At 36.9% G+C, this 14,769-nt stretch overlaps 1 protein-coding gene across 2 annotated transcripts in view; it reads right to left on the reverse strand.

The window, feature by feature from the left end:
- Nucleotides 1-10,070: 10,070 nt before the first annotated feature.
- Nucleotides 10,071-14,769, reverse strand: part of E(z) (histone-lysine N-methyltransferase E(z)) — a 73,211-nt gene continuing 68,512 nt past the window's right edge. For both annotated transcript variants that reach the window (XM_083113377.1, XM_083113376.1), the window contains one exon: nucleotides 10,071-13,188. In XM_083113377.1, coding sequence (XP_082969503.1) covers nucleotides 13,128-13,188 — 61 coding nt within the window. In that variant the 3' untranslated portion in view covers nucleotides 10,071-13,127. The remainder of the gene's footprint in view (nucleotides 13,189-14,769) is intronic.

Below are 14,769 nucleotides of genomic sequence, written 5' to 3' on the forward strand. Positions count from 1 at the left end.
AAAATCCCTGCGCAGCCATTCTTCCATTCAGCTCGGGCCATAAGGAAGCATGGTCCACTCTCCCCCTCATCTCCTCGCGGGAGTATGGTGCACAGGAGTCGCAGGTTTTATACTATCATTTTTCCCCGTGGTTGTTGTTTGAGAGTGAAGCATCAGTCACATTTGATATTCAATTATTTTCTGTATTTCATCTGGGCTTCGGCGATAGCCTAGAATATACGCGCCTGATCTTCTGTCTGTCCACATTGAGATTTCAATGCTAGATGCCAGAACTTCATAATTGTAAAGAAAATTCATACCCATCAGCAGTAATACCTACACAATTCCAGGAATATGTAGTGCATAGACAGTCTTACTGATCTGTCTATACCAACCAATAACTGATAAATCTACTTCATCCATAACATCTCTAAAAAAACATTGTAGTGGTGAACCAGACTTTCAAGAACAATACATGATATTTTACGTAGGTATCAAGACTCAAGACAGCAACTTCCCAAAACTTTCACATAAAAAGTATAAGATCTGGAAACTGTGAGATTATATGATTTGTCAACAACCACCAACAATCTTGGGAAAGGATACAAACTACAGGTTGAGTCAAAAGTCCATGACCACCCCTTATAAAATGAAAGGGTCTAGGTTGCAGCAATTGGTCATGGTAGTAATACGCTAGGCCTAGGGGAAACTTTTTGGTGCATGACAACGTCCGCCATCTTGGATCCAACTTCATTTCTTTAAATGGGAAGAGGGGCATGTGGTGTATGGTTTTGGGCTAGAATTTCACCAGGAATTCAGTGGTAAAGTCAGATTTATGAAAACTTTAATGATAAAGAAGTTATGGGCATATAAAAGTTACACAATGTGTTCAATATCTGTCCTTCTTGTGCTATGAACATGTTGAGACTGTTCTCCCATGCTCTGTGGACACGGAGCAATATCTCAGGTGTGGTTTGTGCACAGGCATCCAGTATCCATTGCTCCAATTGACCCACATCCCGAATTTTTTCAGCATACACAATTGACTTCACATGACCCCACAGGTCAAAATCGAGTTGGGTCAAATCTGGTGATCAGGGAGGCAATGGCCCACATCGACTAATCCATCGACCAGGAAACTGGAGGTCTAGATAGTGACGAACCTGTCGTCCCCAATGAGGTGGTGCCCCATCCTGCTGAAAATATGAGGGGAAGCTGCCATCCTCCGTCAAAACTGACGGTAAAATGTGTTCTTGTAACAACTGCAAGTAGCCTCTGCATTTAAATTGTCATGAATGAAGAATGGGCCAATGATACGTGTCCCCCAGATCCCAGCACAAACCATTTTGCTCGGAATTCTCCACAACGTGTTCTCGGAGGACCAAAACCGCATGTTCTGTTTATTCACTTCCTCATTCACATAAAAATTTGCTTCATCAGAATGCAGAATATGCAGTGCAAATTGTGGGTCCTGGCAAACTTGCTCCACAGCCCATTCACAAAACTGCATTCTCCTATCCACGTCGTCCTCGGAGAGATGGTGTTGCAGCTGCAGCTTGTACGGGTGACACTTAACCCTTATCCGGGCAACCAGTGTCTATCAGACACTGTTGATTATACAGTCAACTCTCGATTCAACGACCTTTCACAGTTCCCGGGAAAAGGGTCGTTATTTCGAAGGGGTCGTTATTGGAATTTGCCCCAATTTTCTGCTTAAACGGAGCTCAAACGGACACAAAGATGCATAGGAGATGGTAACACCATTTATCCTGGTAGTTATACAACCTGTTATGCACAGGACACGTGTTGTGAGAAGGAAAATAGAACATGAAAAAGTTTTCACAAAAAATAATGTTACTTTCTTTCAATTGTGCACAGTCGTTGCTTTTCCAGGAAATTCTTACAATTATAGTTCATGAGAAAGCCGTTTGCACCGACACCTATGGAAAGGAAAACAATCTCTCGCTTATTGCAAGCGAAACTCGAAGAATCTTGACACCAGTTACACTGGCGCCAGCAAAAGTCGGGAGATAATCGGGCAGAATGAATGTTGGATTTTATACGTGTCTAGTGGAGCATTGTCTGTTACAAGATTAACTCGTAAGATTAGATCTCTCGGGAGAAACAACACAACCTTTCTAGGCACCACACACAAAAAAAGGCGGGGCTGTAATTTTCGTTCTGGTTCGGCTGTGTAAAATACATCGCAAAAAAAAAACACGTTTTCTTTGCTTCAACCAACTCCATTCACCCTCCCCCCTTCCCCATTCAAGTGAACAGTCCAAACTCCTTCTCTGACTTGCATTGTAATCCAGTATGAAAAAGGAAACGCGCAACTTGCGATTTGTCTTCACCCAATGCGTATTCTAGGACACGTCATTAAACAGCGTCCCAGTCGAAAGTCAGTTAGATTTGGAATTGAATTTCACTTTAAACTGTATATTTAGTTCCGATTAACCCATCAGTATAAAATGAACTGAAAACAAGCTTTATGAAACTGCGCACTTTTACATGTCAAAATGGTAGATCGTTATTTACTCTCACGTTAATCGATGATTTAATGTTGGATTTAGGAGTATTCCCGATGTCAAACACCCACTCCTCCAAAAGTTTTCCCCTTGAATAATGTCTTTCTAATCGATCTCAGCGACCATTCCTACATTGAGCACTTTTTTTTTCTTCACATACATGAATGGTTCTGAAGAAAAGCGGATGTGAATTAAATTTACAGTTTTGCTTATCAGAAGGCGCAGAACATGAAGTTGTTTTAACTCTTGTTTTCCTTTCTGGAGATCGAATTTCCTTATCGTCAAATGAAAACAGCTTTGCGAGATTCAAAACAATAACATTTTTCTTCGAGCTGGAATTGCTGTTATCGGCAAGCAAGAGCTGGATGAGTCATTGCTGTTATCGGCAAGCAAAAGCTTTGCGGACGCTAGACAAAACACTGGCACCACCTCCATCGTAAAAACAAGCAGACCGGCTGGAAGTTCGAGCAACAGGTGGCGGAAGAGAAAAGTCCCAGCATTTTAAAGATAACGCAACTGTCGAAGACGGAACTTTTAACAGTAGGGTCATTCCATGTCAAATCATCCAGAATTTTGTGAAAATGTCACCCACCATCCCCGATTTTGATGAAATTCGGTATGCTTATAGAACTTTTGATGCTGATTACAAAAATGACAACTTTTTTAAAATTGGTCAAGGGGTTCAGAAGTTACGAGCTTTTTAAGAACTCCCTGTACGCCACATGCAGCTCCACTTTGAATGACACGCATTAGGTTATAAACGATCGTATCTTCCCTCGGGTTTGCCCTAGAAACTTCAAGTTTGTTTTATTTTGTTCACAATAGTATAAGCTTTCATTGAAATAACGTTTCAGATGAATGCATCAATAAACATGTATTTTTATATATAGTTTTATGTATTTTTTTAGAAAAATAAATGACTAACTTCAAGAGCAAATTTCATGCAATGCCCCCCCTTCAATTTCCCCACAATTTGATATGTAGCTAGCTCAGAGTATGTACTAATGCCTGATGGAAAAATTGGGATGGGCGGTTCAGAGACAGGGTGATAAAAAAATCATTTGCTTAAAATGACATTAAAAGTAAATCTTATTAAAAATGCTTATGCATTTAGTAGAAAGCCTGAAGTACATTATGTTTCAAGCTACAATATTCAAAATTTATGTTCACTATGTGTGAATGTAAGCATAGGCGTAACCTGGCGGGGGCAAAGGGAAGCAGTTGCCCTATCCCAAATTTATATATTAATTAAAATTTACAAGTTAAATATATTTTGTGATCCTCCTGGCACTTGAGGAACGAACAAATAAAGAGTAATAATTGTAATTTTTCAAATGTATTTATCAAATAATCCTGAACACTGTTTTTATGCGATGGAAAACTTTGTGTTTACCCCAACCCGAAGATTGTTTCCAAGTGACACCCATTAAGATAGTACTATTTTTTCTCTGACTGTTAAACAACTAGTGTTTCGAAGTAAATAGTTACAAAGTTACAAGTACAGTTACTTTTTATTTAGAAATTCTAACTGTAACTAGCTACTTTTAAAAGTAAGTACCTGTAACGTTAACAACGTTAACAGAGTTACTTTTTGCAGTAGGGAAATAGCTAAATTGGACAATTCTGTTCCGGACTATAAAAATAAAATATGTACCTTCTCCGGATGCTACGTAAAAGGATTTTCTTGGAATTGCTGTCAAGGAAGCTATGCTTTGTTGCATGCTAAATTTAGAACATCCACGCTTTACTGTAATTTATTTCTAGTTGTATGTGAAAACTCCATTGTTTTGGTAGACTGCTGCGTTCGTTTGGAATGTTGTTGTCCAGCTAGGAAAAAGTCATTGTCGAGGGGTGGATCTTTGGATCTTGTTGAACTTGGAATGAAGGAGAAAGAAATAGGTGCAAGTGGAATCAATGACACCATATTCAAAATAACGTGGTCAGCATACAAATGATTTTTTAATTATAATCGTTCAAGCAAACCCGACTGTGTTTTCCATCATTTATTAGCAGTAATAATGTAAATATATGAATGCATATTATGTACTAGAAACATAAGTAAAACATGATCATTGATATTGTGTAACTTTTACACAAATCAATGATCATTAACAGTACGTTACTGTTACAGTAACTGTAAAAGAAACTCAGTTACTTTCAAAGTACCAGTAACAATAACTGAGTAACTTTTTAATGATTGACTGTAACTCAGTTACTTGTAAAAAGTAACTTACAGAACCTATAAATTCAAATTAGTGCATACTTCCTGGTACTGTTGTAGTACTTTGCAATCGCTGACACATTGTACTGTGGGTTGTTGTCATTTCACCCTAGATGATTACTAAGAAATTTATGCCTTGAATACTATTTCTATGGAATTGGTACATAATTGCCATACTTGTTGCTTTATACTATAGAAGTCTATACAAGTAGTTTTACTGTTCCAACCATCTCGTCACAAGGATATTTTCTGCGGTATGTGGCGAAAAAGCTTCATTTCAAAAAACTTCTATCAGCTCAAATGTGTAGTATTAATTCTTACTTCATATTACGTATCCCCATGAAGAGGAGCCAAAAAAAACTTCCATATTGAGATAAAATGCACAAAAAGAATGTTCTCGAAGATAAATTTGCTAAACTTGCGAATGTTAATAATGATGATTATATATATAATTATTAGAGCCCGGAAGTTCAGGCATTTATTTTCGTTAAAATAGGCAGGCAAAAAGGCATTTATAATGTGGAAAATAGGCACGAAAATGAAAAAAAGGCAAAATAAACCGAAAGATGGCACATTTGGAAGTCGCTTACTTTTATCCATAATTTCTGGCAAAATGTTAAAATCTAAATTGGGAAGAGCATTTCAATTTTTTCCGTCTTGATTGCACATAACTACAAGGTGCTTTTTAAGTTCTCAACATTCATTGCTAGTCGTCTGTCAGAGAGAATGTTTTTCATAATAGAAAATTATCTTTCACGAATTGAAGCCGCTTCATTTTCTGGAAGAGCATCGATCACCTCATTGATATATAGCTTGCCCACCTCGTCAAGACTGGTTGTGGAGGTAAACTAAGATCAATCGCAACTTCCTGAAATTTTCGGGTTTGAGAGGGAGATTTCAGAAATATCTTCTTTGTGTTCGAAATCAACCTGTCCACTTCAGCAGTCAATCATGCACAAGAAATGTTAACCGAAAGGCAATATCCTAACTCAGCATGAATACTTTTTTCTCACACTTTTCTCCTTCAGCAATGTTGAAACACCCGTGAGTTCAATATTACTTAAATAAGGCGAAAATTATTCACATAATAAACGGAAGAAAAATAAATGCCTACAACGTTTTTTGGGAGAAAAATAATTTATATACACATTTTTTTAAAAAAAATTGTCATATTTCATTGAAAAAGGCAAAAAAGGCAGTGGGGTCCCAAATAGGCAAAATAGGCAAAATCAAAAGGCTTCCAAAACATTCGAAACAACATAAGAAACGTATATCCAGAAAAATTTTATTAATATATGCAGTAGATAAAAAGAGGCATTTTGCCAAACTTCCGGGCTCTAATAATTATATAATATATAATTTGTTTTAAAAAATGAAGACTGTTGAAACTAACTTACAGTGGAAAGTCGATTTTAAGTTATCCAGGAGACCAAGCTGACAAAACTTAATACATGGGAAAATTAAAATCTTGGAAAATTTCTAAATAATTTGCTATGTTGGGACCACCACGATTTAATGCAAAATGAAGGAAAATGTAAAATCGAAGAAACTTAAATCGGGGTTCCACTGTAATTATTACTTGCAAATTTTAAATTAGTATATAAATTTGGGAGAGGGCAAGAGCTTCCCTTTGCCCCCACCAGGTTACGCCTATGCTTACATTCACACATAGTGAACATAAATTTTGAATATTGTAGCTTGAAATATAATGTACTTCAGGCTTTGTACTAAATACATAAGCATTTTTAATAAGATTTACTTTTAATGTCATTTTAAGCAAATGATTTTTTTATCACCCTGTCTCTGAACCGCCCATCCCAATTTTTCCATCAGGCATTAGTACATACTCTGAGCTAGCTACATATCAAATTGTGGGGAAATTGAAGGGGGGGCATTGCATGAAATTCGCTCTTGAAGTTAGTCATTTATTTTTCTAAAAAAATACATAAAACTATATATAAAAATACATGTTTATTGATGCATTCATCTGAAACGTTATTTCAATGAAAGCTTATACTATTGTGAACAAAATAAAATAAACTTGAAGTTTCTAGGGCAAACCCGAGGGAAGATACGATCGTTTATAACCTAATGCGTGTCATTCAAAGTGGAGCTGCATGTGGTGTACACTGAGTTCTTAAAAAGCTCGTAACTTCTGAACCCTTTGACCAATTTTAAAAAAGTTGTCATTTTTGTAATCAGCATCAAAAGTTCTATAAGCATACCGAATTTCATCAAAATCGGTGATGATGGGTGACATGGCCTGGATGAATTGACGTGGAATGACCCAGTAGTGTAGTGTAAAGAAGAAAGAAATGTCCCTTGCTTTACGTTTTACCATGCAACAGACAATAATACGGGTAATATTTCCTATGCAGACAACAGCATAAAAAAAGACCTGAATTCTGCAATTATCAACATTACCGTGCACACCAGTGGCGGAGAATAAGCTGGGAAAAGGGGGGGAGGGTTAATTTTTTTATTCTGTTTTTGTTCGTTTTCAAGAATATATCCAGAACTGGTTGCCCAATTTTAGACGTTAAAGGACGAGGGGTGGGTCCACTTCCACCCTCGCCTGTAATCAGCCCGTGTGCGCACACGAGCAAGAAAATCGCCCCTCCCCCCTTTGCTGACAGGAAAAAGGGGAGAAGTCAGTCAGCCAACGGAACACTTTTTTGGCAGATAGCAGATATTACGACACAATTAGGAAAACGTATGAAGTGGGGAAACGGGAGTTATGATGCACGTCAGATCGAAGTAAACTTTTGTGGAAACCTGGATGACAACGCATTAAGCTGGTTGACGATCTTTAGTTCACCTATGTGGCTTTGATTATCTCTAACAGTTTCGCTTTTTTATGAAGTGTTGCAGGGAACAAGGAACACGTTTTGAATGAAAGCAGTTACCGGAAGTTGTCGGCTACAAGGCCGAAAGTTGCTCACTCACGGGAACCTGCTGAACTCTAGGTCAGAGCTGGACAGATGGGCCAGACTTCCAGGTGCCACGCATCTGTATTTTCGAACATTCCTGCGATCTTATCTCTCAAGGTGGTGTATTTATCGATGAAAGAGCTTGACCTGCCATACACATTGGCAAAGACTGCAAGTCCAGCAGTCATTTCGGGCTGCTCCCCCCTCCTCACCTGCGAGTTTTCAGCAGCTCTTAGGACAAGGAAACAAGTCAAGGTCGATTTAAAATAACATCCAAGCACATTCGATCTTCTCTTCTCGCGTATCCAAGAGAAAGCATTGCAAAACAAGCCTGGCACGTTGGGTAGCGGCCGTCGGGTGCGGGGTAACATTGGTGCGCTTGAGGGAGGGGGGGGGGCAGAGGTCAAGTGCTATTGGATATCACTCAAGCATGGTGTGGTGGTGTCTATTTTTTAGCTCAGACCCAATTGTGAGCGGTAGAGTGCTCGTGAAGGGAATGATTGGGAAAAAAAAAACGCATTTTTCGGCCGATTTCCTTCAATTTTTCAACTTTTTTTCCAAAATTTTCAACTTTTTTCTAAATTTTTCATGGTTCCCGGGAAAAGGGTCGTTACTTCGAGGGGGTCGTTATACCCGGGGTCGTAGAATCGAGAGTTGACTGTATTTTTTGTCACATACTTCAAACGATGCTTCCAGCAAACATGATATTTTTTGACTTTCTTTGTTTCTCTCTTTTTTTCTCATTTCACAATATTTGACTTTGATAAAGTAGGTCAGGCTTAAAAAATTATTTTCCATTTCACTTACGTAAACGAGCAAGCAGTGTCTGTCGGACACAGTGTAGAAACAAAAGTTGTAATATTACTTGAATATGTATTAACAAATGTTTAATCAAAAATAAAATCTTTAATAAGACATCACATAAAAATATTATTATCGATAAAATAGAAAAAATGAAAAATATATGAGCAAATAAAACAATTTCCTCACACTACCTTCCGACCTACAGGGTGACAATTAATGAACTATATGAAATAAAACGGAAATTAGTGACAAACCACGTAGTACACTAACTGTATTGCACATGTAAACGGCACTACAGACATTCCGAATTAGGTTATGACATGTTCGATATGTCTGCCATCTTTGGCGATGATGTGGGGTAGACGAACAGCAAAATTCTGCATGACCCGCTGAAGTGTCGAAACATCGATGACCTCCTGAATGGCAGTTTTCAGCTCAGCAATGGTTTTGGGGTTATTTCTGTACACCTTGGCCTTAACATAGCCCCCTTCCAGTGGCCTCTGTGTACCCCAGAGCCAGAATGCGGTCCCCAAATTACTCCTCCAGGACATTTTCACTTGCAAATGGCCGACATCAACACGTTGCGTGCGCATACGAATTCCCATCATGCCCTGTGGCCAGCCACGCAGTTTGGACGTCATCACGCAAACCGTTCAGAAATTAAGACGGTTTTATTTCATATAGTTCATTAATTGTCACCCTGTAACATGTTTCATATACTATGCTGCAAAAATTACAACAACATGCAATTACGATGATGATGATGATGATGATGAATATGGACATAACAATGATGATTAGGTTAAATATCATGTTACTCGGTTGTTTCCACATCAATGAAACATAAAAATCTTGCATTAGAAGGGCAAGATCCATTTAAAACAATACAGTGTCCGACAGACACTGCTTGCACGGACACGTTACAAAAATAGCTTGCCCGGATAAGGGCTAACCATCTTTAACACCCTGCAAATGGAACTCTGGCTGACACCATATTGCACAGACATTCGATGTGTGCTGCACTGCAGAGACTTGGCAAACGATGCTAGCACTGCCATAGCTGTTCCTTAGTCAGTGGCAGTTCTGGGCCTACCAGATCGTGACCTGTCCAGGACTGCACCGCTCTCTTCGAACCTGGTCAGCAATTGGGATACAGTAATGTGCGACACTGGGATCCGTTGATTGAAATCACAAGCTACATGTAATTATCTGGCTATAACTATAACCAACGTCGGAAAGGGCACAGATGTACCCCTCCCAAAAGACTGGAATTTTTGGTGTCATATAAACACTCACTCACACACCAACCATCGTTTTTGCAAGTCAACACACAGTACTTTCGTCCTACTGGCTCTGGTTGCTCTGTGCTATGCCTACGTGCTGCTCCTTGGTGATTGAAATCGTTACCATCAACGTGAAACAACCTTCTGTATAACATATGAGTTTTACTTCCTACTCCATTAGGTCTGATGCAAAATGAGAAGTTTGTGAAACATGGAAAAAAATCACTTGTTTATAAATGTATAATGTGATTAATAATAATGAAAAATAATTTTAACCAAGTAATGAGGAATATTGGTAACGAACAATTCGAACACTTAACTACTAATTTGTTTTAATTCACTTCTGCCTTTACAGAGAAAACCAATGCAACCAATTTAAAACAAAAATCCAAGAAACAGCTTAATCAAAAGTGCTGCAAACAGCCCAAGTTGCTAACTACAATCAGTAATTCACATATAATTTACATTATTTTTGTTATGCTACTAATACAACTTCGTATTTAGAAACGAAACATAAGTGTTTTTCTAATGTGCACACATAAAACTTTTGCTAGATTAATGCCAATAACCATTCACTTTACATAATTGGGTTAATTACTTAATTGTACCTTTTTTTGTATTTTAGTGTCACTTTAATATAAATCATATTTTTACACTAGTCTATGTGTACATATTACGACTGATACTTCAATCTTCATTACATAAGCAAAATCTAAGATAATTCTCTGAAATTGTCCTATGTGTGAATGTCAAATTTGTGTTGGTGTAAAAACAAAATGATGAAAATTACTATTTCATTATACTGGGTGTGTATATGCCCATGCGAACTGACATCCATGTTATTCTGTAACACACTGTACACAATTTGAACCAGAGATTGTCTTATATCTTCAAAATAGCACATTCCATGTGTAAAATAGACATCAGTTTGAGGAAACACATCAGGAATATAATTGAAACAGCATAATGACATCTATATGTGGATACAACAAAGGTATTACATAATATTTACTTGTTTTTCTTCCTAAGATATAGTTTCACTACAATTACATAAATATTAATATTCTTAAGCAAACTGTTGCACAATAATTTACGACCTCCAGGAACAGGTTTATAACATCTTTCATTCAGCATTTATGCTCAATATGGCAGTGAAAAATTAAGGAAATTCCATTTTCTATTCTGGACAATGGACATCTATGTACAGTAACACAAAGTATGCTTGCTTCATATATCTGAACACATTACAGTAACATATGCAAAATTAATCTCTGAACACAATATTTTATGAGCTACATTACTAGCATATTAGTACTGCCTTGCCATTGCTAACCCTGTGTGCTGAATTATTTTCCTTATATTAAAATATTTTCTATAATATATAAATAGTGATGTGTACTAATCCATTACTTTAAAATTATTATAATGTTGAAACAGGACAAACTTATAAATAAAGACTAATGCAAATATATTAATAGAATAGGTGGAAGTCTATTGGTACCTGAAATCTATGTTTCTCAGGGGATTAAGATGAAGAAAACTTGACAATGGAGGGAAATGTAAAATTAAAAATAAAAAAATTAACATACAGTACAACCTCGTTAATCCAGACTAATGGGGGGATAAGTTGATGGGTTTAACGAGTCCAGAATAACTGAAATAACCTGAAAGAACAGTTGAAAGTGCATTAAAACTCCGTTTATAGCAACAAAACACGTTTATTATGGTGTATTTAAAAGGCATATGCCTAAATACACTATACAGTACAGTACAAACAAAGTCTGCTGGAAACAGAATTTCATCAGTGGTTGACTGCCTTTTCTTTGGGAAGTTCTCTTGTTGACTTCTAGCCACATTTAAAACCTTACATTCTGCTTTTTTCTTGGCCTTTGCCTTCCGGATTAAGCGAAGTCTGGCTTTTTGGGGTCTGGATTAAGGAGGTTTTACTGTTATTACTTTATTGCAATTCTGTAGACTGAACATATAATGCTGGAAAATGAAAAATCAGAGACCATAAAAGCTGTGTTCCACTGCATTAAGTTAAGCCTTCAAAATATTTTATTTTATTTAAAGGTTGCAATCATACACATCGATTAGATTGGTTCAACAGTTTACACAAAGTTAAAATGCATTGGAGATGTGGTGTTCCCACGCATGGAATTTTTATTTAATTAACAACGTTTTCAATGGTAACAAAATATCCTGTCAGTTCCTTGCATTCCACCCTATGCCTTACGGATAAAGAGGAAAAAGTCAAATCAGGTAAAAATAGTGCTAAGCAAAGCACACAATTTAAGTCACTGATTACCTCTTTATCTGTGCAAAATGTAAGAACACAGCATTATGACATTTCCTTCTCAAAATAGCACCACAGCAAAACCTTATCATAACAAACACATACGATTATATGCAATATTGAGATGAATTTCTTTCCACACTGTATGACACAGTGTTAGAAAAGTACCTGACTTTGGTTATGTTGTAAGAAAGATGGAAACTGTGATGTTCAAGCAAACCTTTTTCACAGTGAGGTTCAGAGGAGCCAACGGGAGACATAAAATTACATTGTATTGGAAATCGCATCACTCTTCCCATATGGTGACGTAAATTAATTGTTGACACACATAATGAATTGAAAATTATCTTGAATAAAAAGGCTTTACCCAAATCTAAAAGCATGAAATATTCTGCAGGAGAAAAGGCAAAGTAATTCTTAATAGCACTCAGGAACACAACAGACTTCGGATTCTGTTACGGAGCTTTCAGACCAAAGTAACTAGAAACATTGCCCGTGACCAACAGACCGAGGTGACAAGATCCACAGTACTGAAAATGGGAGTGACATGCTAGCGACATGTGTAGTTTGTCCTGTCACTTCCGTACAAAAGGTTGCATTTATTTCATTTCCAAGTGTCGTTTCTCACTTTGGTCTCAACACTCCCTTAGTCACACATATATAACATACTCCTACTTATATGCTACTGTAATAGCTTTGAAAACATGGAAATGGCAAACATGTTACGTAGTTATCACTACAGTCGCTTCACTCCTCTAGCCATAAAAAAAAATGCTTGTTGGTGGGTCATGACGAGAGGTAAATATAATGTGACACAGTCATTGATGAGCTTATAAATGCACTTATCACACTTAAACACATAAATTAAGTACCTGGAAGTAAGGCAGTACAGGAAAAGCCTACAATAGAAGTCTCGCAAGCAACATTACCATATTGAAACTTGCTGTTCTAGAGCATGTATAGTGATAGAGTTAGCAGAACGATGAAGGCCAAACTGTTAGAAATATTAGCAGCACACTTTGCTTTGTTTCACTCCTGGATTGAACATTTGCTTTCTGTTTCTGTAACGCAGATAGTAATAGTGATTTACAAAAACTCCATCTCTCTCTCAATTCCAACAAACTTCAGCTGTTCAGTTGGTCCATATCTAGAATTCAGAAATAAAAAGAGTGTTACATGTTATATATATCTTAAGAAAAAAGATCTTTATATTTTGTTGGACAGTGTTATCTAAGTAATTATACAGTGTGTTTTAAAAGTCCTGCATGATTCTAAAAACCTATAACTTTTAAAGTAATAGGTTTGTTGCACAGAAGAAACTAAAATTAATTTTTGATGTGGTTTGTTGTTCTTTGGTGATCCATTCTTTTAGCGATCTGTTGTTGTGACTCCCATATTTTTTGATTAGCGACCTGCCCTTATGCTACACAGACTTTTTGAGACTTGTCTTTTGCTGACACTTTTTTTTTTTTTTAAACAGTCTTCCTACGGTGACCTTTCTTTTAACGGTCTGCCCTATGACGACCGTTCTTTTAGCGATCTTTCCATATGGTACAAAGTGTTTTCGAGACTTGTCCTTTGGATTTACAGTCAGTGCTAATTTCTTTCAGCAAGGCATCAAATTTACTTTCACAATTATTATCACTATTCTGTGTAGTAGTTATGCTGTCTAATGTGTTTCTGTTTGTTTTGTGTAGTATCAGTGGTGTGTATGTATGTGTCTTGTGTTGTAATTGTGCTGTCTAGTATGTTTGTGTAGTAGTTGTGTTGTCTAGTATGTTTGTTTTGTCTTGCGTAGTAGTTGTGCTGTCTAATCTGTTTGTGTTTGTCTTGTGTAGTAGTTGTGGTGTGTTTGTGTTTATATTGGGTTATAGTTGTGATATGTTTGTGTGTGTCTTGTGTAGTAGTTGTGCTGTCTAATGTGTTTGTGTTTGCCTTGTGTAGTAGTTCCTCCATTCATATTGGGGGTTAGGCGTAGAGTTGACAACTTTGCACTGTAAAAAAAAAAGTCAAGAAACAGCAATATAAGGCCATGGATGTTCCCAAGGTAAAATATTCCGGAGGTAAAATAGTCCCCCGTTCGGATCTCCGGGTGGGGACTACTTTGGGAGGTCCCTGGACCAAGGATAAGATCTACGTTAGGAATAAGGTAATTAAATTAGGCACCTGGAATGTTCTGAGCCTTTACCGGCCTGGGGCATTTCAGGGTACAGTTAATGAGATAGTTAAGTATAAATTAGATGTAGTAGCTGTCCAGGAAGTTAGGTGGCCAGGAGAAGGGAATTGTAAAACTAAAAATTATACTTTTTTCTATGGTGGTACTGAAAATCATAATTTTGGAACAGGCTTTTTCGTAAATAATAGAATTATCTCGGCTCTTAAAAAAATAGAATTTATTAATGATAGGATATCATATGCAGTTTTACAGGGTAGGTGGTGTAAAATTATTTTAATAAACATACATGCACCAACGGAAGATAAAGATGATAATACTAAAGATGATTTTTATACAGAGTTAGAACAGGTCTTTGATAAATTTTCTCAGTATGATATGGAAATTCTGTTAGGTGACTGTAATGCACAGATTGGCAAAGAAGAGACATTTAAACCCACGATCGGTAAAGAAAGTCTTCATGAATTAAGTAATGATAATGGTATAAGATTGATTACTTTTGCAACCTCAAAGAATTTAATTGTGAAAAGTACCACTTTTAAACATAAAAATATC

This window comes from Lepisma saccharinum, chromosome 27 (assembly GCF_977018435.1).
Source record: "Lepisma saccharinum chromosome 27, izLepSacc3.1, whole genome shotgun sequence".
Taxonomy (NCBI): Eukaryota; Metazoa; Arthropoda; class Insecta; order Zygentoma; family Lepismatidae; genus Lepisma; species Lepisma saccharinum.